The sequence below is a fragment of the Aquila chrysaetos genome, chromosome 20 (genome assembly GCF_900496995.4).
Source record: "Aquila chrysaetos chrysaetos chromosome 20, bAquChr1.4, whole genome shotgun sequence".
Lineage (NCBI taxonomy): Eukaryota > Metazoa > Chordata > Aves > Accipitriformes > Accipitridae > Aquila > Aquila chrysaetos.
Genome location: NC_044023.1, coordinates 11,593,361 through 11,619,011, shown reverse-complemented (window position 1 = coordinate 11,619,011; position 25,651 = coordinate 11,593,361). Strand labels below are relative to the sequence as shown.

Genomic DNA, 25,651 nt, shown 5'->3' with positions numbered 1-25,651 from the left:
TGCAGACGCCACAATTAATATTTTTCTTGCTTTGAAGTCTGAACATGAGTTTGTTTGGTTCTGCTTGGCTGCTGATGGTATGCTAAATACAGTAATAATACAGAAATGAAGGCAATCAGGTGAATAAAAGTGCATAGCACATTCACTAGTTAAAATGCACTGTAAAATAGGAATATAAAAGATGCATTTATTTATTGGCTCTTGTTTAGCTTTTGAGTAAAAGGGTTTGAGGAGCTTAGTGGGGGAAGGGAGGGCTGTATGCTCATTAAACAGAAATACAATTTCTGTTAAACAGTACTGAGAAAAGAATGGTGATGTTTACCAACTGACACAACATACAGATTAACACAGTAGAATAAATTTGTCATAAAAAGTGTACCAGCTAAGTCATAGAATCCGCTTGCTTACTCATATGAAAAGATTGGTATTTTGTTCACTCACGGACAAAAGAACGGCTTGCTCCACATGACTGGGTAGTAGAATTTTGCAAGGTTTGAGTAACACCTATGGTTATTATTTATATTATTAAATTTAAAATGCAGACATGCTTTTGGGTCTTACAAGTGTATGGACAGCTGGTCTTGATTTTTCTGAGGTTGTGTAAGAGTCACCTGTGGGGGAATCGGTTTGTCAGCAAGGCAACCAATGCACCATTTTATTTATTGGATACAAAAATAAATTAAGAATGTTACTTAGGTTGCAAAATCAAGTACTTGAAAGTTAGGAAATACCAGATTTACAGTTGCCTATGCAACATTAATTCTGTTCCCCTGTGCCTCTACCCTGTGCACTTAATAAGGCAGGGTTCCCGTGAAATTTTTTTGGATGTGGTCATGTAAAGACTGTATCGTGGGGCATATCAAAGAGGGACAGAAATAAGGTTGTATGGACATCTGGCATTTCTTAACTTCTTAAATGCCCAATTCTGCAACTTAAATAACTTAGGTTTTATATAAATGTAATTTCCTAGGCATTTTTAAAGTAAAAAGGTAAACTAAAACTACACCTATGTATTATTGAACTGTAACCATCCCTCTACTGTACGCCTTCACTAGAATTGGAGTTAACAAATATTCAGCAGTGTAGCGCAGGCTTGTACTGCTTGATACCACAAACCTTGTTAACCAAATGGCAGAAGGAAACTGTTACCCAAGAGAGATGGTGGACTGTTGGGCTTTGGGAAGAGGATTCACACACTGGAGTTAGGGATTGTTACGGGAGGGGACAGACTCGAGATGTTTGTGTGTCCATGTGGTGCCTTCAGAAGGGGATGCAAGTCTGTGTCAAGAGTCAGCTCTCTCCTCTTCCTCGGCATCAGTTGCTTCAGGCAGCTCTTTGCAGGCCTGTCCTTGTTGCCTGCTTAATTTCCAGGGAGGATTTTGTAAGCCTCTGTTCTTTGTTCCTCTCTGCCCTCCCCAAGCCATTTGTGGGCGGTTTCTTTTAGAAAAAAATTAACTTACTGTCAGTGCACTTGACCTACTGCTATGTGCCACATCTATGCGCTATTTCAAATGAAACTTGCTAGGTCTCACTGATGTTTCCTTTTGGGTGTTTAAGATCTCAGAACCTGAGATGGCCACAGTCAAAATACTTTAAAATAGGTGAAGAAAGTGCCCAAGTGTTCTTAAGTCACGGGGATACCACCAGAGTCCTCCTGGCTGCTCAGAACTGCAGCCTGGAAGGAGCCCTCTTCAGCTTGGCAATCTTCTCTGTGTCTTTCTTACAAGGCCAGGTCTGAGACTTCTGCATCTACAGATCTTCTGCTCTACAGAACAGCCTCTTTCTTGGTTTGTACTTGGATAGTAAGCATTACAGGGGTTTTAATCTTTATAGTATTTCAAGCTGGGGCTGGCTGCTCTGGAGGTGGAGGTCCTGAGCAGTATGGTATGTAGTAACAGCCTGTAGCCTCCTCTCTTCCCTCTGTTGATGTTGCTTTTCTTACATAAAGGGAACACAGCATAGATTGATGTAAAGATTAATAAAATCATGACACCAACCAGTTTCTTCTTATTTGGTAAAATGAATGTGTTCTTAACTAGGCTGTGCCAGGAATTTAGAGCCTGTGGTTTTTTGGGATTCAGCCCTTCTAAACTTGAAAGAGAGGTGAAGGAAACTTGCTCTATAAAGGTGCATAATGAAGTTAGTGCCCTGATTGTACCCTGTGCATGCCTGGAGAATGCCGATTGGTATGTATAGAGCTTTTAAAATCTAAACTGGTCTGGTTATGCAGTTCCTGCTTTTATTGTCCTGACTCAATACTCCAGACTCTTTCCACTACTGTACTGGTTTTAACCAGGATGCAATTGTGGCAAAATGCTCAGCAAAGAAAGGGACTTTTATGGCTGCTTGTTAGATATTCTCAAATGTAATTGTCCTTTTACTGAGAAAGGAAGAGAAGAGTAGAGAAAGGGAGATGTTTCTTGGATACAAGAAACAGGCTGGGGAGAGATGGGACAAGCATCTGAAAACCAGTTAGTGGATATGCAGAAATGTCTATGTGATGGCTTCTTGCTCTATTAAAACAGCAGTAATGAGACATGAAGTACTGAAGGAGATGAACTTTTCATCTCCATTCCTTCCTCCTGGATGGATGTTCAAAGGCAGAAGTTTAGTTTGTTCGCTTGGCGGACGGTGAGAAAGAAGGTCTTTAGAGCCCAGCACACAACTGAAAGCTTCTAGTGCTGGAGGGAATTGCAGGGAGAAAAGCCTTTAATATTTTTATGCTGATGTAAGCTCTTGAGGAAACGGTGTGGCTGACCAAGTCATTCGTTCTTTGTACCAAGTCGTTCACCTAGTTCTCGGTAGCAACACTATAAGCTAGAACAGTCTTTGGAGAATCAAGCTGCAAACCTAATCATGGGTGAAATCCTCTCAGTTCCTTTCTCCTTCACTCTTTTTGCAGTCTCATGTACCATCATTTTTCTCAATGCATGAAGCCATGTTATAAAAAAGAACAGGAATTTGCAGCCTCCAAAATATTCCCATTTCTGTGTCAGAAATGGAAAGTGCTTGAAACTGTTTTCTAGAAATGAGCTGTCACTGATCATGATGATGTTGTCTCAAGTGTACTTTTTCTAAAGTACAAACAAGTAAAGTAATAAAAATACTTTGTATTTTCAGTGTTAGTTATAGGTTCTTTTTGTTCTTTTCCCCCTCCTGTTGTTTTCTGCTTGGGTTTCAATGGGCCATTTATCAGTTTGCTGAGAATAATCCTCAGACTTCTTTTTATCCTTTTTTAAAAAAATTGTTTTATTTCTATTTAAAACAATATAATTTTAGATTAAATCAGAAAAGGTTATTTTTTTCTCTCTGTCTCTTTCTAGTATTTAATATTCAGTGCTTTTACTTTCTGCATCTCAAACCTTTTCTTACTTCCCATCTCATTCTGGCACTGCTTTGTTTCTTCCTGTGTGTTTCTGTTCTGATTCCTTTTTTTTTTTTTTTTTTTTCCCTACAGATGTGTTAAGACACAGTTATTTGCTCTCAATGTGTGTGATGGATTGTTTGAGAGGGTGTTCAGATGTCAGTAACTTCTTAGTTATCTCAAAAATGAAGGTGGTTTAACAGGCTGGACAGTATAGCTTGCTGTCCCTGCTCAAAAGGAAATTGCAGAGTTATTTTCCCTTGGAATTATATTATGGTTTGCACTGAATGCCAACACATGTAGCATTAATTGTAGTTTTGCTAACAATATACAGTAGCGTAAGTACTGCTTAGATGGGGAGTGTGAGGTGGTTAATTTTTTTTCTGTGAACTTCTTGGTATTAGCAAAAGTGTTGTGCCAGAGATGCACGTACTTCACCTATGGTTATAAAGTGCTGTTTACTTTTTTTCTGCAAACACAAAAGCCAAGTGGGAAGGGATATTTCATAAACTCAGTGCTATTGTGTCCTCTGGTCTAAGCCATAAAACAAGAGTAACAGAGACGTTCCCTTTGAACTTGAAATCCCTTTCTAAGCTGCTGATCTAACCTAAGGGAGAGGGGGAGACTATACCAGCCAGAAATTTTTTTTCTCTGCGTATTTCTCCCCCCCGCCCCTTTTCTTTTTTTAAAGTCCTTAAGTGAGTTTGATGCTGCACCTCTGCCCATAAATTTAAAAAAATATTATCGTAATGTAGGTCAGTGAACTGAAACGCCACTGTACACCATGGGGGATTAAAGTCAGAGAGGCAGCCCTCTCCCACTCCTACTAGGTCATATGACAATATAAACAAGAAATGCAAGGAGCCTTCAGCTTTTTCTTGCCCTAATCCTTTGTTTATGCAGCACTTAAACTGACTTTTGGGGTCGTCTCTGTCTGGCATTAAAGCCCTAAAGCTTTTTGAAGTTTCCCTGAAGTTAATAAAATTAGTCTGCCCTCATTGCTAGGCCCCTTGCTGCTGCTTCAGAGCAGACTGCGTATCCCTTACTGTCTATCCCTCGCTGTCTTTGTGGCATTTGGCTATTTAAGTTAATAATATTTTATAACAAAAAAAGAGTGTGTGAGAGAAAAGCAGAAAGATCTCCCAAAAGGCTGTTCAGCTAATAGGCAAAGTGATTGCCATTGTAGATGTTCTGGGAACTCAAAGGGGATTAACTTAAAATCCAGCGATTGGAGGTAAATTGCTGGTAAAGTAATTGGAAGTGTTGAGTTTCAGTTGGAGAGAACAACATGCATTTCTGTGCCTTTTTACAAAACATGACTAAAACAAAAATTTAATTTCTCTTTTATTTTTCTAACATGCTCTTAAAGTTGAGAAAATGAGGTTTCCTATGTAGCAATTCTCTCCTTCACCCATTTATTTTACTGCAAAGACTGATCAGTTATCTTAGTTCTTGTTACGTCAGGCATTCTCTTATTGTTTAGTCTTCTTCGGGGTTAAATTGGTGATAGGCTAACTTGGGGGGATGGACAACACAGGATGGGATGTATGGTATTTAGTGTATGAGACTGAGACTTTGGGACGTAAAGGTTTTATTCCAAACAGTCATTCAGGCAAGTCGCTAATCACTTATTATCTCAGCACTGCTAAAGGCCTATAGAGATGCCAAAGGAATAATGGTGATATGGACAGAACATATCAATCAGCTAAAGGAGGGATTTTTTTAACAAGTTGACCATTGGAATGAAAGGAACAGCGCAGCTGGAGCCCTTGGTTACTTTCCTAAACTGTGTGTACAAGAGCAAGACCCTAAAAAGCACATATACTTGTAAAAGATGAGGTGTTTTAAAATCAAAAGGTATGTCACTTGTTCACAGAAGTAATTCTGAGTTTTTTTTCTGACAGCCTTGCTGCAGAGGCTCTAAACTGAACCATGTTAGGCTACTATGACTGCTCACCCTGTAATTCCGTTTTTAATTAAGTTAAAGATAACTTTGAAGTGCTCTTGGAAAAATAAAAGATGTTGTCTTTTTAAAGTTGACTTCCTGTGCTGTTTTGGGGGGGATAACTACAAAATAATAGATATATGGAAGATCCTCAATGGAGTGTAAGAGACTGTCTATTTCAAACACGGGCAGGAAGCACATAGGCAGTGGTGCAGGAGAGGGATGTTCAGTTTTGAAATTCTTGTTTTAGGAATAAAAGATTTATAGGAAGAGGTAATATTTTTATTTCACCAGCTAATGCAACTGGAAAAATGAAGAAGGTTTTGACAATGTAAGTGCTTCTTCAGGTTGGAATTAACAGGTTCTTTTTCTGCTAGTCTTTTATTTCAGACCTGAAGGCAGGCAAGTGTGCCTGAAAGCTTATTGTCCCCCTCTCCCACCACCTATTATCAGTAGCTCTAGTAAAAGACATTATTCAGTTTTAAATTTAAGCCAGGGGTTGCCAAGCAGTGATACTACCACTAAAGGTTCACAAGTTATTTCGAAGCAGTGCTTGTTTGAGGGGGTGGGAGAGCACAGACACAGCAAAAAAAACCCAGAAATGTGACCTTTTGGGAAAAGACGAGGAGTGGATGTTCAGGCAGCAAATGTTGTTGAGACATCTGAGTGCTTCTGCCTACAGCCTTGATTCCACACCCAGCTGGGAGCAGAGCTGCCTGTACCGTTGTCATCTCCATGTGAAAGAAGGAAGAAGGGCTGTGGACATTTCTCATCCTGCATGTGCATCATGTGGTCTGGGAAGGGGTGAGGTCCTGCCAGTGCTCTCTAATATTGCACAGCCCTTTAAACACTGTTTATAGCTGAGCAAGTAAACCCTATTTAAAATAAAACAAAACCTGAATTTCTGATGCTAGATTTACTGCCACACTGAGGCTGGCACTAAAATAGAGGCATACATTTGTAACAAAATAATAAACAACAATGCTAGGGATTTGAGTCTGTATATGCACTACTGTTTATGGAGGAGGCTTCAGGGAAGGAGAGTAGCTTAATAAACTGGCACTACTTTGAGTCATCATTTAAACTGAATAAAGGGGAGTGTTCAAAATTGGTTAGAATTCTTTACTGTTCAAAGTCACTTTGGTCTTTGAAACCCTTAGGTTTATCTAAAAATTGCTCTTTAGATATGAAGAAGAGCTGCAACTTTTGCCACCAAAAAAAAAAAAAAAGAAATCTTGAAAAGATTTAAGTAATATCCCCTTATTTCTTCTGATAAGTAAATAAATGTTCTTGCCGTGGCTACGAGGTAGAGTAACTCCAGGCATTAGGTATACAAGGATATTCACACCTACAGGATTAGGCTCACTTGACTGCACCTTATACTTTGTAATGCCTAAGGGAGGGTTGTTTATCTTGCCTTACCCACCAACCTTGCTGCCTCTTGTTCCTGATAGCTTAATTAAGAATTCAACTTGGAATGGTTCTTCCCACTGGGTTACAAACCTTGAAATTAAAATTGGATACAATGGTCATAAGGCTTTTAGTTTAACAAATCAATGTGTATGTAAAGGTGAATATTTAAAAGGCTCTCTTTAGAAACTCTGAGTAATTCTGTCGTTTCTTTGGAAGTGTAGCTGTTGGAGTGCAGGTCTGGAGCTAAGAGACAGAGAATGTTTACATAGGTGATAATGTACTTAACTGTAGGATAAATAATGGAATAAACTTTTTGGGAGTGTAGATACTTAAGTGACTTTCATGGAAAGATTTCAAAGCGTAAAAGATTTTAATTAACTGATCTTTACAGAATGTTCTGTTGCAGGTTTTATTTCTCTTATGTTATAAGAAAGGAGCTGAAAGCAGAAATATATTAATTCACAAAGTCTTTTATGGTTTTAGACGAAAGTTGCCTTAATGGCTCACCTAGAGTTTTGTTTGTCTGGGGGTAAATGGTTTTCCAAGGGCAGGGTGGTAGAAGTTACCAAACTTAGTGTATATCATAGGCATAATTTTTCTTGTCACTTTAGATTGTAGGCTCATGAAGCCCTATTTGTTTTGCAGGTGATGGATGATTACAGTGTGATTGGTCGTTCATTGTTTAAAAAGGAAACAAACATCCAGATTTTCGTGGGTCTAAAAGTCAAACTATCTACAGGAGAAGATGGAATAATAGATGGTGGTTTTGGACAAAGTGGCAAATTTAAAATCCGAATTCCAGGTAGGTGCTTATGAGCTAACAAATACTAATCTATGTCAAGTATAGAGGATCTTTCCGTACTGCAAGTCTGAATGTTACTGATAGTCTCCTGAAGTTTTGAAATCAACTCATACCCCATTGGACCACTGATGATTTGGTGGATTGTATCTCTTCTAATTAAATGATGGTGGCTCTGACTTGCATAGTGAGAGTGAATGGCCTGAACCCATGTCTCCTGTGTCACCAAACTCAGGTCTTAAAATGACTTCTTATTAAGTGTCAGTGACATAGAAATCATGCTCTGCCCAGAAGGGTTTGTGGAAATCTTTCCTCTCTTAATATATGTATGATTTGCACCAGAGCCCTTCTGAACAAACAAAGGACAGCAAACCTGCAACCATTTTTACCTGTAGCTACTTATTAAATATAGTGTAGTGGATGCAAGTTCCTTAACATGCAGAACAGAGCCAATTTACTACTTAACTTGCCTTCAAGCAAAACCTGCTTGATAAATGAGTGTTTGAGAGGTTTTTTTATTGCTTGTGTCTCCTGGTTTTATGATATTATATATTATTGTATTTTTCATCCTTGGTGAATTACAGCAAGGATTTATGCCTCCTTAGTTTAGAGCATGGGGAATGATTGGTGCTAGAGTTTGTAAGTGTCATTACTGGGGTTTTTTTCTCCTTGAGGTAGGAAAGTTGTTCTGAGCCTTTTCAAGAGGCAATAATAGGTGCTGCATTTAACTCAGATTGTGGGATAAGATTTTAACGATATCAGGAGTACTTTTGTATTTCTGTAGTGTCTTCAGCCCATTTGTTATTAGCTAATCCTCCGCCCTCTTTAGGGAGATGAATGAGATTACATCTGTTGTACAAGTGGAGAAAAGAAGTCATGATGTTTTATGACAGCAAACAGTCACATAGTGATTGATCTACAGAGAAAACTGAAGTTTCTGGATTTCTTGCTGAAGGTGGACTTTTTTTCCATTTAACTTAAGGCTTGATGTGACTGCACTGATTTTGACCCTCAGCAAATTTCCGTTTTTCTTCCTATCACAAGCTAAGAATTTCTGACTAGACAAAAAACCTCCTGTATTCCAGTCTAGCTGTAATTCCAGTTTCATCACCAAATGCTAGACTTTGCAAATAGGTCTGAGAGCCTAATTAGCAAGCACAATGCATATTTAAAGAAAGAAGTTGCACCAGATTTATGTATGTTCTGCATTTTCTAGTATAGAAAAGCTTTTAAGCGTTCACTGAGGTAGGTACCTTTAGGTAGGTGGTGAAATGGTGTGTAAATGACCTTAACGCTGAAAAGGGTTCAAGCTGAAAATCAAGATGCTATCTTGCTTAAAAATGTAGTGTTCTTACTAGCTTTTCTCTCCTGGAGGCAAAAATATCATGAAAGAGAAGAACAACAGGAGGATGACATTTATGTTGCTATTTCAACATTTTGGATGGAGGAAATGGTTCTTCACAGGAGAAGCCTAATAAGGAGTCTTTGTCACCATTGGGGATGTAAGCAGGAATTATAATTGTGAACCAGCAGTCACATTAAGAAAATCGTACACAGATTTAGAAAATTGCTTTTTGCTCTGTAGATTGAGTAGTGGGAAGAAATGATACCTTTCACCAAGGTGTTCATTATCTAATCTTGGTTATATTCTTCTGATGTTTAACAGCAGACTATGAAACAGAGGACCCATTATAGTTTGTTCTTTCAATGAGAAGAATACATAGCAGAATACTAGAATTTAATACCTCTCTAAGATAGGCAGAATAATACAACTTATTTTGTTTTGCTGTAGTCTGGGTCAAACTTGGGTACTATTGTTGTCTGGAAAGAAGAGGCAATAAGCTAAAATAGCTCAAGCTAAGAGTATCAAACAACATGTGGCTAGCAGCGGAAAGAACCACAGAATTTGGAAGGGCCTAAAAACCTGTGTCTTTAAGAGTTGCAGAGATTTGTGTGTAGGGGGAGGGCTATTGCTGTGATGCTGTTTAAGTCAACTGCAGTTCACATTCCTTTGTTAGGTCAGTGTTGCTTTTTTAATGTGTCTGCATCCTGTTTGTGGGTGTTTAGGGTTTTTTGGGGGGGGTTTGGTGTTTTTTTAAAATTAAATTTAACTGACCATACTCTTCTCTCCCTTCCCCCCTATCCTTCAGCCTTGCCTCCCCTTGTATAGCCTCTCTTACAGACTTCTTTTGCGAAGAGCTCTTTTTAATTTTTCTGAAGTTATTTCCCTGTGATTCCTTCACAAAAGGATCGGGGAGTGGGAAGGAAGGGAAGGAAATGTGCAAGTTGAAAACTGCCTTGGACTGCCTCAGCCTGGCAGTCAGTCAGTCCTCTTGTACGTAAAACCAGTCTTAACTTCTGGACTTGAATAGCTTGTTCGGGTAGTTAACGTGATGATAGCTGAGGGCTGGCTTTAGAAACAAACCTCTACATAGCAATAAAAATTAGGTAGTTGTATTGGAGATGTGTGTCCTGACTACTTAAGGTAGTAGCAGACCATGGCACATTGTAGGGTATGACACGGTCCTGCTGGTGCCAACAGCCTCCGGCACTGTGCCCGCTCACGCGAGCAAGTGTTGGGCTCCCCAAGTGTTGTTCCATAGTCACTTGAAAATGGCTTGTGTTCGCCTATAGATCACAGCCTGGGAACGTTGTCTTGCGTTGTCTGTGGGCTGAAACTTGGCAGACCTCGCGACTGGGAATGGCAGAACACGGATCTGTTTCTTATTCTGGCACTACTTGCGTGCAGCAATAAGTCAGATTCTTTGCTCTGCTCTTCTGCTCTGTGAAATGGGGATAATTACTATCCATTCTGGAAAAAAAAAAAAAGAAATCACTGATTTAGATTTATTCCAGGCTTGGAGCATTAATATTTCTTGAAAAGGGTTAATTATCTTTCTTTAGAGTACAAAACACACATCTAGAATACAGCATGCAGTTGGAAGTTCCTCAGTCACTGAAAGATGTCAGCAGTTTGGAAGAAATTCAGGGAAGAGGAGCAAGAATGCTGGAGAGGCTGAAGGGATTGATTTATGAGGGAAAGAAGATGAAAAGAAATGCATGAAACTTGGCTAAATGATGTCTAAGTGGGAGATATGATTATCTGCAAGTTGTTGAAGAACATAATGGAGAAGAATCCCTTAGGGTGGTCCAAGGAGGTAGAAGTAAAGCTAATAACCTGAAATAAAGCTAAGTGTAACTTGACTATTGAGAGATGCTATTTAGCGGAGATTTCTTGTGCTGCCAGATCACCTTTGCAGAGGAGGAAGATGTAGTTTCATTTTGAGAGTACAGGTGTAGTTTGCCTGGATGTTTGCTAGTGCTTGCTCAGGGTAAACCAGACAGGCAGCAGGGTGGTGGAAAGTAGAAAGACAATGTATTTTTCATCTCGTTTCTGGTTTTGTGTTCAGGCATGCTTTTATTGCTTGAATGACAAGGTATAACCTACTTTCTAGACTGTTTACAGAAGCATCTAGGTTTTAAAAAAAAAAAAAAAAAAAAAAAAAAAGTTGTTGCTGGCAGATCTGCTATTCTGTAGGGCTGGGTTGTGGACCTGTTTTGTGTTTTAACTGAGGAAAAAGTTTCAAGGAGTGTTAATTGACAGGATGACGCTTACTTTCCAGACTGGTTGTATGATCAAATACATAAAAAGGGGGGGCATAATCTCTAAACTCACAAGAGAGTTTTGCTTAGTTTAACAAGCTACTTAAAAAACAAACAGGATTTGAAAGGCAATTTAAACTACAGTGCCTTGTAAGTTATGCTAGAGTGTGTGTATGAGGGAATGAGCTACTGATGAAGTGCTTCTTGCTGAGGTGGGTGATACGTGGCTGTTTTAGTTGTAAATGGGAACACTGCATTATATAGTCAAGGTAAATGAGTGAAAAGTATTGTTCACCTTTGAAATCAAGAACAAGTTTGGGGAGGCAGGAACTGGATGTTTAAGTGTCTTATTCTAAAGAAGACAAAAGCTAACAATGACAGTCTTTGGAAAAATGCTTATTTCAACATATGTTGCACCTAGGAATGTCATGCCAGTTGATAAGAATTTCAGAGGAAAGTTCAGTGAATCGTTTGAATAACTTAGTGCTAATTGTGGATTTTGTTTAACTGTCACCCAAGAATTGACCCTGTAAAACTCTGCTTGGTTTGCAAAATCATGATCTGTTGATGTGTCTCATGACATCTTTTAAAAGATTGACTCTAGATATGCCCATTTCATTGGTTTTGGCGTGTTGCAGTTGTTTTGTGCTCGATTATTGCAAAATGTAGCGACTTTTTAAATCTAATTGGAACATACCTGATCTCAGGCATAGTTCACTTTCCTTTCTGTCTCTGCCTTTACTGTCTAGTTGCTAGTACAGTGTTCATCCTTTCTGAGTCACTGCGGTGTGTTTGACTGCAATTCTTTTTTCCTCTTTTTGACTTGATACAGTAAAAATTGCTATATGTGAGATGAGTTAAAAGCTACCTTATTTCTTAATGTAAAAGAAGCAGTGCATATCTAACGCTTGTAACAGCTGAACACATTTCTGAATTGAGCAAATTTAAATGTAATAAAAGGCACACTTTTCATAAGAGATACAAATGAGAATATTGGAATACAAGTTTTTTTACTTTTCTGTTCTTTTTACCTGGACAGGATAACAGTAGTTAAGTTTCTTACAACGAGTGAAGGCAAACTTGTTTGTGACCTTGTCTTTTGTTGCTAGTAACTTTTTGCCTTGCATTTATAAGTGTTTATTGCATCTGAGAGAGCAAGTCTGTTTTCACTGTTTCTACTACTTGTCGTGCTGGAGGGATTGAATGTACCATAAAAGTCTGTTCTGAAGTAATAGCACGGATGTGCTCCCTAGTTCAGGGGACACAATGCCTCTGGGATCCTACAGTGTTGGTGTAAGATGACATAAAGTGGTAAGAATTAACCAATATGCCTTATTCTTGAGAATCCCTTGTATTCTTATGTGTGTAAATTAAGGGTACAAATGCTGAATATGTGTTTCCCCCTTAGCATATTGTGGAGATGGCGTGTCTTTGGTGTTTTTTGATTTTGCCACATACTTTTTTCATTGAATGGGATCACACAGTGGGTTGCAAAGTGGTTAATAACAGTGGGAAAGCTTTGTTGTAGGAGCTGTCGGTGAACAGCACTACTCTGCATAATTTTAATTCCAGTTAAAAACTGGGTTTAAAAGTGGGATTCAAACCAGTTATGTTTTAGCACTCCAGTTAAGCAAGGAAGTCGAATAGAGGTTAAATAGTATGAGGGAAATTAGAGTTATGCAAAGATGGAAAAATGCAACAGTAAAATAATGTGTCACATTGTTTTCTATAACTTCCCCCTTTAGAAATATCTTAATTGTGTTCTTTTTTTATTTTATTTTTTTTTAAATTATTCAAGGGGTGTCTCACTTTCTTCAGGTAGCTCTCAACACACCAACGTAGCTGGCATTTGTGGAATATTAGTTACAGGGGTTTTTAAACAACTGTAGGAGACAAGCTTTAAATAGTTGACTGTAGATAAATGTCATATTCCTAACTTTGTAATTTAGAGGGCAGTCCTTACTGACATCAGCAGGAATGGGGCAGTCTAAACCTTTTCATTGCACTGAGAATAATTAAACATCCTGTCACTGAGCAGCATACTTTTTTGTGGGAGATCTTGACATTTGGAATTCTTTGCTTGTGTTGCATTAAAATAGGATAATCTTCTTCTCATAGGCCAAATGAAATTTAGGCACATTTAATGTCCGTGTTTGCCCAGCCTGGCTCCTCTTCTAATAAAAGAAAATAAAAAATTGTTGGCTGCAAGGGTCTGGTGGGTTGCCATCCCTGTCAGTATCAGGTGAGGCTGAGCAGGATTTCAGTCAAGAGGAAAAACAAAAGCCCAAGGGCAAAGAAATCTGTATAGCTGTGTTTTATTTAAAAGCTGGAGATTAGCTCTGCTTGTTCTTTCACAGTCTCTTTTCCCCTACCCTCTAAAACAAACAAAACCTAAAATCCTTAAGGGGTACTTCAAGCATAAATCTCCTTTCCTTTTTGTGAAAGTTGGCTAGTGTAGTATGGACAGAGGCTGGGAGAGGATTGTTGCCAGGGAAGCATCACTTCCCTGTATGATCCCCTCTTGAGCGGATTAAACTGTAGTGATGTGAAAGTCCTGGTGACCACATAGGAACTAGGAGTTTGTACTGCATTTTTACAAAAAGGTTGGCCTGAAGGAATCAAGCCTACCTTTTAAGTGGGGATGTCCTATAAGCCCATATTGACCTTTGGAGCTGGATATCCAGATTTATTGACCTTAGAGTGTTCTTTTTGTGGAATCAAAGTCAAGATTTGTGCACATTCCTTCTGAATGAAAACAGAAGTTGTCATTAACTTGCTGTCTCATTCATGTTAGTACCACTAGATCCTGGTCTTGGCTGTAACGACAGAATTGCAGGACTAAGTCTCTAAACTTAGAGCTTCGAAGGGTGATGTATTATTGATTGTAAGGTTGTTTTCAGGGGCAGCTGGTCATAGCACACTAGAATAGATGCTGTGCCCAGGGGAGGTTGATTCTTCTTTGAATTTTAAGTTGCCATTGGAGCATGTGTTCAGTACGTTGCTCTTCTGGGATCAAGCAGATTGGATTATGGAATTATCAGGCATCAGGTGATGTAGCAGCATTTGAGTGCTTCTATGCAAGCAAAAGGTTCAGTTCCTGTGCAAACCTTTGTGTTGGGTACAGATTAGGCTACACACTCGTCTTTGGGTAATTGAGAAGAATAAGATGGAGCCTCCCCCCCCCCCCCCTTTTTATTTCTGTGCAAGAGGAGCTGCAGGAAGGTGTCATTAGTGCAATGGAAGGACCACTGGTGGGTCTACACCATATGAAGAACTCTCAGTGTTTCTTCCCTACTCATCACATACACCAATGACAATCACACTCCCCTGGAAGCTAGGGCTATGGGTGGTCTTCAGGACAAAGTCATATTGCTCTCTGACTGATTGTTCAATGGTGGTAAAGAGCAATGTATACTGAACCCTTTTCCCTACCCTGAATAGTAGAGCACCTTATACTTGCACTGGTGTGAGCTTAGCCTCAAAGCAAACCCAACTTTAACCCTGGGCTTCGCTGGCTTTTGTGTTCATGCTTAGGTTATTATTTCTATTACTTCTACTCTGCAGAGCGTGTTTTTGTGAGCTTTTTGTTTGTATTTTGAAAGCAGTAAAGAGGTAGGCTCTGCCTCAATCTGAAGGAAATTACTTTGAAAAGACGAGTATTAAGGTGGCGAAGGTAAGCATTTAAAACTTCAGAATATAAAAAAGAATATCTTAATTAGCTCTCCATTGTGAGATGCATTCTGATACCAGGTCCAATTAGGTGATTGCATTCCCCACACTGACACAAACAAGGAAAACATTGCTGGGTTTGGGTGATGCTTCGTAATTGACCTATTATCCCATACTATTTTTTTTTTCTCCTCAGTGAGTAATCAACTCCTTTATTTTTTTGCACTTCACTGGAGTCCTGCTGTAAATATGAAATTAAATATTTGTGCAATTTAAGGAAAAAAATCCTATTAAGAAAGGAAAAATAATTCCAGCAGATGGGATTTGTTTGGCCACAGCATGGGTATCTACTTCTGCAGAACCTCTACCACTTGGGAAAGGAAAAAAAAAACCCCACAACCCCACAACCAAAAAAAAACCCCACCTGGCGATCGCTTACGTATATTTTCTTCTCTTAATATTAGCTTCCAATCTCCATTGAGCCCCCCTTCACTTTGACTAGTTTCTGCTAATGCTTTTATCTCTCTCCTATTTGCTTCTGTTCTTTATTCCAGTCTGCTACTGCTGTTGTCCCCCCACCCATCTTTCTTGGTCTCTGAAGTCTTATGCCAGTAACTGCTTATTTTGCCCTCAAATATTTCTGCCATCAGTTTCAAGGTGCTGTAGGGTGTGGAGGGTAGAGGGGATTTTTTTCTGACCTGTGGATGCTCTAGTGTTGTTACATTGCGAGCTCTTGAAAGGAAGAATTGAAGAGAAAATTCAGTTTAGCTCTGTGCTCGAGATTGCCCTCTGCAGATGGAGACTGACAAGAATTTAGCTGCCAAAATAGTCTTTTCCAAGTGCATGCTAATTAACGGTTTCCTTTTTTGCCTCCAAAACCAGCGATTGCTCTACTAGTATCCTAAAGTTAAGTTTCAAATCCTTGTTGCAAATTAGAAAGATGCTATAGTTAGAAGTTGTTTATCTTAATTTGAGGATAAAATGTGCATCTGATAGTGTGGGGAGAGCTTGGGAGACAACTGTGGGTTTTTACAAGTATTTTGAAACTGAACAGTTGTTATTTCAGTTGGCAGTGACATTGGTAGTCAGCTGTCCAAAGTACTCACAATGGTAAGCCCCCAAAGAATGATTTTTCTTTTATTTGAAATAGAAAAAATAAAATTCTGTAAAGATTGTTTCTTTTCTTAGATAAACTCAGGTCATATATATAATATTCTTCTAAGCCACAGGAGCTAGATATGTAAATTAAACAAACTGAGATTTGCATTCACTTGCATGTTTTTAGGATCTGGGATTTCAAAAGAAGTGCACTTATCTTGAGATTTGTGGTAAAACTGAGAGCTGGTAGTGCTGCTGCGTATTATAACCTTACTTCTGTGTAGGGTCTCTTGTGGTCATAAGTCTTTCCAGTTAATCCAGGCTTTGTTATTTTGGGGGAATGTAGTTATTGTGGAAAGTTGCATTCCCTGGGAGACAAGAAGCATCTTACATATTTAGGACTGCTACTTTGCTGAATTTTGAATAATTACAACAGCAAACGTAAGCTACTTGGACCCTATTGCACAGTCCAGATCACTGGCAGGACATCTCTGTAATTGATATAGGTGAGCAGGCTGCTGCATTCTGACCTTGTATTTGCCATCACGTCACCATTAACTTATCCAGTGACCTTTTCCAAATTATCTAATACCTCTTGTCTTCATACTGCTGTTGTATAAACTGCCCCATCAGGCTGTCATGAGCCTTGCCTGATGTGCTTAGGAAGTCCTTTGTTAAATGGTGTTCTTTTACTGAAGGTTACCTTTTTGAAGGAAAAAGCCGGGGGGGGCGGGGAGAACCATGTTGGTGGGTGGCAAAATTAAATATTCAGAATGAGGAAATGAATAAGCTTATTTCCCCTATAAAAGCAAACCTACCTTATTTTGCATATGTGATAGTTGCAAAGTTGCATAAACATACAACTGTGGAATAGAACTGTATTCAAGTTTTAAAATTTCTGCTGCATTGTCATTTTGGATATTTTTCACTTTAAGTGGAGACGCCTTGCTACAGTCACTACAGACCAAATATCCTGTTCCTTACAGATCAAATCCTGCATTTAATTTTGACTTTGCTGGGTTTATGCTGCTGAAATTGCAAACAATTTGGATTAGAACATGGCATGGAACAACACGATCACTCTTACTTTCATGAAATACTACAGAAGTTTAGTGTACACATCCTGCACACAAGAGCAGGGTGTATGTGCTACCTTCTGTTTGTATTTTTTTGTTGTCCTTTTTAGGTGTTTCATTTTGCAAATTCAATACACTCTTGCTGTAATTTCAAGTGTGAAAATTTTTTTTTTGAGAAAGAATATAGCTAACAGTGGTTTTATTATGTGTCTATACAGTTTGGCTGAGCAACCTTAGAGCACCAAAAAAAAAAAAATCCTGTAATACCTTATATCTCCTAGAGCAAATGGGAATTTTTTTTTTTTTTTTTTTTTTTAATAATTATCATCTAGTTCAACATAAGAACCCTTCTACTTTTCTCTACAGGTTTGGGATGCTTCAGTGTGTGCCTTTAAAAAAAAAAATACTGAAGGGACCACATACAGTTTCTTCTGAAGAGTAACAAAATACATGTCTGATAAAAATTTGTATTGGTTCACTGCTGCTCCGTTAAGCATTGTCCTTCTGGGAAGGAAAGGCCCTTTTTCTTGTGAAGGACTTAACTGATGTCAGTATAGCTAAATGTGAGGGATTCAGAGGATCCCTGTGGATTTGGTTATGGGACTGAACTGCCAAAACATAGTACTTATTAATGATTGCTTGAAATACTCCAAAAAACGTGCTGGGGCCTTGCAAGTTTTATAATTGCTCCTTTACTTCTGTAGGTGTTTAAAGTGGAGTTTTATGTTGAAGGGTTACTTGTTTTGGTGAGAGATGACTGAAGGACTCTGTGCGCAGGTGCAGCGTGGGATTTCAGGGCAAGCTGTTCACAAGGAGCTTGCTCTGTCCTACTTCTAGTGGGCAGCTTTCTCCAAGAGCCTTCTTGTTTCCCTAGAGCAAGGAAGCGGAAGCCATGAGAATCTAGAGTGTGTTGCCAGGTCTGTAGTTTATTTATACAATACCAAAGCAGGAATTATTTCCTTCATCTCTATCTCTGCTTTCTTGTGTGCAAAATGGGATGCAACCGTCTTTGGATGTTACAGTCCTCACTCATGGCTTTGCAGTGTTTGGGTGGAAAATACTTACATTCCAAGCCTTTACGTAATTTAACTTTGATCTTAGTAAATGTCTCCACAAGGGTAGCTCATGCATTCAGATTGCCCTCTTGCAATGAAATTTCTCTCCCTTTCTGTAAACTGTTTGTGCTTATTTACTTGATTTTGATCATTCATCCCTTGGGCCTTTCACCTTTCCTGTCCACCAGTGTTTGTTCTAATATCTTTTTGAAGTCTGAGTAAAAACATACACCATGGGGGCTTCCTGGAAGCATAGAGCTTTGTGGTTTGCAATTTGTAGGCTATTTGAAGTATTGACTCGCAACAGTGGCCAGTGCTCAGTGGATGAGAACTGTTGTGTGACAAGGACGTTAACCTTGAGAGGCTGATCCATGTTTTGAATTTGGGGACAAAAAAAAAAAAGTTGTTCTTAATAGTGCACATTGATTTCAAGGAAGTCTGCGTAAAGCAGTCTTTGGTTTGTGTTTTCACAAAGCGGTTTTGGTGTTTAATAAAGAATAGGAAATAACTGGAGCTTCAATAGACCTGTTTTGATGGAGGGGGCGGTCTGCTGTAACATGATTTTGTATAGTATTATACATAAGCAACAAAAGCATTTCCTGCCTGTAACTACAGTATTATTGCATTAAAAAAAAAGGCTGCAGAGAATACTTTAAAATTACTTAATACCTGGAATAAAAGTTATAGGTAGTAGTAGAGAAAACCATCATCCTGCTTAAAAAAGTCTTTCGTCTAATATCTAAGGTTGTAACTTCAATCACAAGAATTCCATATGGCGTACTTTTGTGCTGTGGGTTTTATCATAATAGTTTTTTAAACCTCTGAGCCCTCAATTCCCCCCACCCCTTTCACCCTCATCCCCCACAACTATTCCAGATTAGGAAATCAAGACAATTTGGTAATTCAGAGAACCTGTTCTTCCCTGTTACAACTGATGACTTACCCAGTTTCATTTTTTCGATGTCTTACCCTAATCTCTCTCTACTCTCCCTTCCCCGCTCAATTCCCTCTGGCCATTTACCTTTTCTTACTCCTACAGGCCCTTCCTCTGCCAACCACCCTTGCCCACATAACCGTGAGCAGCCTCAGCTACTTTTTGTTTTTTATAAAGTAAATATATTAACTACAGAACCCTGAACTGAGAAAATGGACCTGTGCCATCCCTTTAATTACTCTGTTGTTTCATCCTAAACTGTCTCTTTGTATATAAATGAAGAACATTGTTTGTATGGTACAGCCTTTTGCTGTGCACCTGAGGATTTTTAATTCAGTACATGGTTTTGCTGCCAGGTATGTATTTAGTTCTGAATGCATTTGTTTACCTTCTCAGTTTTCCATCTGTGAAAGAAGAACAGCATTCCCTCCTTCTAATTTGACCAGTTAATGTATGGATGTGTTAGGCAAGGGACTGTTTGCCTGAGTGTTCCTGAAGTATCAGCTCATCAGGATTGGTATTATAACATGAATGCAACATAGAGAATATGCATTTGTTTTCTTTATGATTGCAATGAATTATCTTTTCAAGCTAGCACAATGGTAACATAGGCTGTGCCAAGCAGTGTGTGCCAGGTAACTCTACAGGCACAAGAGAAAGAAGACATTTTCAAGAACTGAAAATGTGCTAAAGAATGCAAGTTCCTGCTGACAGGAGCAGGCTGTATATCATGAACTAAGGATTTTCTTTTCATGGCTCATTACAATTGACTGTTCTCATAAGTACCTCCTCAGAAGATGTGCAAAAATAATAGTCCCTGTGGAGTTTATGTGGAAATGGATGCCTGGTTCCCCAATCCCTGACTTTTTTCCCTAGTTTTTCTTCATATTTTCCTTGTTATGCTCTTAAGTAGTTTGAGGACATCATGTAATTGGTTTTAGTTGGGTTTAGTGACCCAGGCTCTGTCTTGAGTTGCTCTTTCTTTTAAAAGAAGTTGAATATTTTAAGAACCCTTTTCCATTGACTAAGCCATATGAAGGCCAAATAGAAATGAAAGTTTTTGGAGAAAATCCTGAAATATGCGTATCTCTTAATATTTGACAATTTATTCTTATGAAAAATCAAATTAATTTCTCACACCTGTGAAAATAGAATAACTTGACTATTTCTGTCCAGTTGATCATTGTGCATTTCACTAGTGTTTACTCTGAAATATATGATTAGGTTTCAGAGTAAATGTATGCTGGAGCAAAAGCAGGAGTGATTCTCATTTAGAACTTGTTTCTTAAGCACAGGGAAAAAAATCAAATTTATTTGGCATTTGGAAAAAATTATAGGTAGATTAACAACAGATTTTAAACGTCTTTATTAAAGCTCAAAATCTTACAGAAAAAATACTGATACTTGTAAGGAGACTGTGCTGTAGAGTTTTGCAAATGAGTTTGGTTGAATAACCTTACTTTCTCTAATTTTTGTAAAGAAGGGATGGATTTGTAATATACACAAATTGTTGCTTTTAGGATGGTTAAGGAGAGAGGGAGAAGCCCTGTAAACCTGGGGGAAGGGTCTGTGTTATTCAGAATCTGAAGTTTCCTGGTTTTGCTTGCTGATGGTTGGGAATCTCCTGTTAAAGACCTGTTGATTCTCTCTGAACTTAAAGCTTTTACTTTTCTATTAGATGTGGTTTTGATTTCGGGACACATAAATATGGATTACACTTACAATAAGTGGAAGCATGTTATAGATTCTCTGCTACTTTCATTGAACCAGGTAGTTTGAATTGGTTTGGGATGGAAAAGGAGGAAAAGACCAGCTGTAAGCAAATTGATGGAGGGTATTTCAGTACACCCCTGCCTATTATTTCTAATTGAAGCTGTCTGAGCTAGTCTTAATACAATTTAGTTATCGCCAGCCAGAAGGATTTTATTTATGGAACAGGGCCTGTTGGAACTTCCTCCGACCCCGGAGAAGCTGTGAATGGGAGAGAGCTGATCAAGCAGGCATGCCTGGCTAGTGTATGCATTTCTTTAATAAGGCAGGGATTGATGTCTTTTGCAGTTCAGGGGTTAGGTAAACAGCAGTCCCTTGGTTCAAGGCTCTCCATGTTCAGTTGTTTGTTTATACGGATCTCAGAAGGTTAGATTAGCCTTCTTGACATCCCAGGGGAGCTTTCCTGACCATGGTATAACCTCATCTGCTCCAAAGTTGCTCGGGAGGTGTCGCATCCCTTTTTAGGAAAGGTACTGGCTGAGTGGAGTGTCTGCAGCTTGTACCTAGTCTCTAGGAGGTGGGTGTAATCAGAGTGGTTGGAACACTGGGTCTGTCTTCAGTAACTCATAAATGATTTGCATATGTAGTGTATGTAACTATTGTGCTTCCATTCTCAGACTTGATATTTGCACACAAAGATGACTAGAACATATAACTTGGGCTCTTACTGAATTGCAGTTTTGAAAAATCGGTGACATGCATGACTAATTTCACCAGAACTTTGAGGTTGTGTCTTACTAATTTGTGCTTCTATTGACTTGGCAGTGGTAGTCCATTAAATTGACTAGGATAAACCCTGAATAAATAAGTAGCCATGCTAATAATTTTTATTTAAAAATTAGCAATGGTTATGCGTTAAACAATATGGTGAGTTAAAGTATGCATCTCATGAGGTTCATTTCCATGGCTATCATATCCCAGTCTTCCTCCTCCACAGAGGCATGTGATGGTCGCATGAGAAGTGAGAAAAGGAATGGTGCAAATTCATCTGGGTCTTATTGCAATATAATTCTGACGAGGGGAGTTGTTCTGGAATTTGAGGACGACTTTGCTCAGGGTTAGAAGAGTGCTCTATCACGCGTGTGACTGGCTGCTTTTAAAATGTGACATGTTATGAAGTTGGCTTAAATCCCAGAATTTGTTGAATTAGTTTTCGCCGATTTGATGTCTGGCGACTCGTACTTCATTTTTCTGCAGCACCTCCAGTCTGTAGCCATGCAGACCCAAACAGACATTAATAAACTAGCCACACACCTACATCGTGGTTTGTGAAATACCCTTGCACGCAGATGGGGGAAACTGAGGTACAAATGTGGGCTGTGAATCACCACTGGACATTTCTGAGAGCTAAGATCTGTGCTGACCCTTCCTGACTTGTAACCCCCAGCATCGTGTTGCTTGACCTGCAGTGTCATAGCTTTCTTGGGATAGGTTTGTGCCAGTCCTAGAGCTTTTCAGGAAACCTGAACTTTGTCTGGTGGTCTCAAATAGGATAGTGCTATTAAAGTATCCTGTCCTGTAAAAATCTGTATGGGTGGCATCCCAGCTGAAAGGTGAGGTGTTCAGAGTGGGAGGGGGAGGCCAATTCCATGCTAGCTGAGGTTTCAAAGTGCCAAAATATGAACATCTTGTCGCTTTTAAATAATGTGTGCGGTCTGACTGAAATGTTGAGTTTTGTATTTAATCAGTATTAATATGATAACAGGAATGTGATAGCTGAAGCGAACACAAAGAGATTATCTTTTTAGCCAAATGCATCCATTAGCTAGGAAATATAGGTTTCTATTAAATGAAGCAGACAGATGGGCTATTGGAGGTGACTGAGAACAGGAGGGGGAGGGGGCTAGGAGGTGAAAGTTGAGGTTTAGAAAATCTCTATAAAAATAAAAACAAACCATCCATCTTGATGGTTGGCGTTTTACCCTCCCGTTGCACTTTAGGGATGGTGCTCCGATTCCTATCGAGAACATTATGCTGAAACTTAATCTAACAGAGCACTTACTGCTGCCAAACTCTGGCTCAGCAACTGCTCTGCTCCTCCAGAAAGAAGTGGCCAAAAAGGCTTCAAATATAGGACAGTGTTGTGCCATCTTCAGGAAAATTGCTGCTTTGAGGTCCTGGGGGAAGGCAGATTGGATCTTGTTCCTCTAGCCTCTTTTTTTTTTTTTTCCTTTTTGGTAGAGAAGTGTGTTGGGGAAACAAAATCATGTTACAGCATTTCAGAGCAGTTGTAAAGTAAATTACTCGTGTATGTGTGTGTATGTATGTATGTGAATCCTTATCTAATAAGACATTGCAACAACATTTATAGCCAATGTTTGAAACCAAGGTTATAATAGTATAAATAATTTTAGATAATGCAGATAAGAAAATAACATAATTAAAAGTATTTTACAAGATGGACAATTCACTAAGATAGATGGTGTAACACAATACATTTAAAAAAAAAAAAAAAAATCTGTAACAGCGCAAACATGACACTGGTGACAGGAAACATCTGTCTTGCCAACCATCCCTGGACTGGCTACAGCCTCACATCTCCACCGCCGGCCTGGGGAGTCACGTGTGCTCCATTGCACGAGTGAGTGTCAGACCCTCAGCCTTGAGAGTGGGTGACTCTGTTCTGCCAGGAGGTTGGGGTATTTTTGTTTGGGGATTTTGTGTTGGGTTTAAGTCTATATATGTTTTACTTGAGAAAGAAATTAAAGGAGCCATGTAGGATGGTGCTGCCTAGGAAGAGTGGAATGACTGTGAACAAATTGAAGTTCATTTTTTCTGAAAGTTGTTCCTAATAATTGGACCTTATTATTGTGGAAATAATTCTGCATGTGAGCTGTGGGAGTCTGATTGGCTGCAAACAGTTTTTTATTGGTCACTGGCTCTTATCTTCCATCCCATTTTGATTTTGCTGCCTGTGATTATTACCCCCTGGATTTTGAGGAAGGTGCCAGGCTTTGTGTGGAGTTTTAGATTTAGTGATGGTGGGGAGATAGGAAAGGAAAAAATGTGTGGCAGGAGGGAGAAGCAGCATCCCTCTTCTGTCTGGCGTTTCCAGACTTCACACAGAGTTTCATAAATGAATTTTATGTTCTTTTACTTAAATTCACTGTCTCTTGTCTGCGCTACTTCAGCCTGATTTTCCTCTTAAGCCTTAAGTGTTAACAAAACCGGGACACATGGAGGTCCAAAGTGGACTTTTCTTCTCCCTTTACATTTGGCCCGCGGTGCATCTCTGTAAGCCAGTGCCAAATGAACAGTGACTGCTTCATTTGAGGAGCACAAACCATATGTTCTTATGATCTCTGGTCCCAGGATGCTTTTAGAAATACGAACTTCAAAACCAGATTGGTTTTGTATTTCCCCATGGTGTCCCTTATTTATGTATACTCTTGGGTTTTTTTCCCCTTCCCCAACAGGTGATAGCTAACAGGGAGAAGGGAAAGATCTCAGAGAAAATGGGTAGAGGCAGGTGATGCTCGTCTCCTGCAGTAGCGGAGGGAAGGCTGTGGCAGGGCCCCCTTCCCCAGCGGCAGTGGGAGAGACGGGGGGGGTCTGTGTGCTCTGCTGGCTTCACGGGGGGGTGCAGGAGGTGCGGAGCCATTTTTCAGGCCGCCCTGTCATTCCCGCTTAGGAACCTGACACGTGGGCCCACTTTCTTGAACGTGTTGTTTTTTAGGAAGGAGGGAGGTGACTGAGCGGCTAGCCCCTTGACAGGGCAGTTTTAAAACATTCATAAAACTTTTATTGGGCTGCCACCCTTAAGGATAAATATTTTCTGAGTTTATGGGCTTATTTTAAGGATTGAAGCTTAATAGCAGCTTTGTAGCCCGATCCATCCCCAAAATAGCCTTTTGGCAAACCCCATCTCTAGAGGCTGCCATGCTTTTCTAGGTCTTTGGAGTTTCTTCATCGCTAAATTATTACCCTTTTGCCTTCTTCCAGCTTTGTATGACTAAATGGGACCAACTGTTAAATGAGTCTTTCCCCTTCCCCCAGCCTTGCTGAGAGCTGAAAGCTGATCCAGTGTACCGTATTTGGTCATCATGAAAGGAGAAAGATTGCAGTAGTTATAAATTTATTTCCTTTATTAAATTGGGTTTATTAGACCTGTTTTATTTGTGTCAATTATCAATCTTATCTTAATGCTGCATGTGATTTTAAGATGGTACAGGCTGGTGGCATTTCAGATATGTACTGGCACTTTTCAGGCACTTTCTCAATGTGCTTCCACAAATATAAAAGCTTTACAGCGCGTCTCAGCATTAACTGGGGAAACCAGTGGCTCACAGCCAAGGCTATACAAAGGAATGCTGTATGTAGTGCTTGGAGGAAGATGGAGCTGCAGTTTGAACATCCATGCCATTTGATTTCACTGTGTTGTGTCCAAAGAGGTTTCATGAATTTCAGCATGGGCTTTTGCTCAACACTGACCCAAGACAACATGTGCATTTTGGCTGCTCTTTGGAGAGCTGTGTATATGATCCCTGTGTGTTCCAGGTCCTGAAAAGTGAATGTTTTTAGCACCTGGAACACTACTCCATGTTACTGGCTCTTTGTATCCCAGTGCAGTTGCTGATCTCCCCTCTTTTCTTACCACAGTTGTAGTATCGAGAAGGAAAGTGTACTATTAATTTTTTTTCACTTGCTCAGCTGTATATTATGACGCTACTTTCAATCACTGATTTCCTGAACAGCAAACTTCTGACATAGGGGGTTGTATATGGCATCCTTTGTCTCATCCTAAGTTTTTCAGGGGGGGTTGAGGCTTTTTCTGTGCAGTGCACAGAGTGCAGGAACCCCTGTTCCAGTATGTGTGAGTGCTGGTCCCTCAGACATACTCAGAAAAGTGCATGGTGTAGGAAACGACTCTAAAGGTTGGATTTGGGCATTCTTGTGAAAGACTGGACTATAGAAGTGACTAAGAT

The 25,651-nt window shown here is 39.4% G+C and overlaps 1 protein-coding gene across 6 annotated transcripts in view; it reads left to right on the top strand.

The window, feature by feature from the left end:
* Positions 1–25,651, top strand: part of EEFSEC (eukaryotic elongation factor, selenocysteine-tRNA specific) — a 132,435-nt gene that overhangs the window by 82,440 nt on the left and 24,344 nt on the right. For 5 of the 6 annotated variants that reach the window (XM_029995964.2, XM_041118757.1, XM_029995963.2 and 2 more), the window contains one exon: positions 7,368–7,524. The exons of the other annotated variant lie outside the window; for it this stretch is intronic. In XM_029995964.2, coding sequence (XP_029851824.1) covers positions 7,368–7,524 — 157 coding nt within the window. The remainder of the gene's footprint in view (positions 1–7,367; positions 7,525–25,651) is intronic. 6 annotated transcript variants of the gene reach the window in all.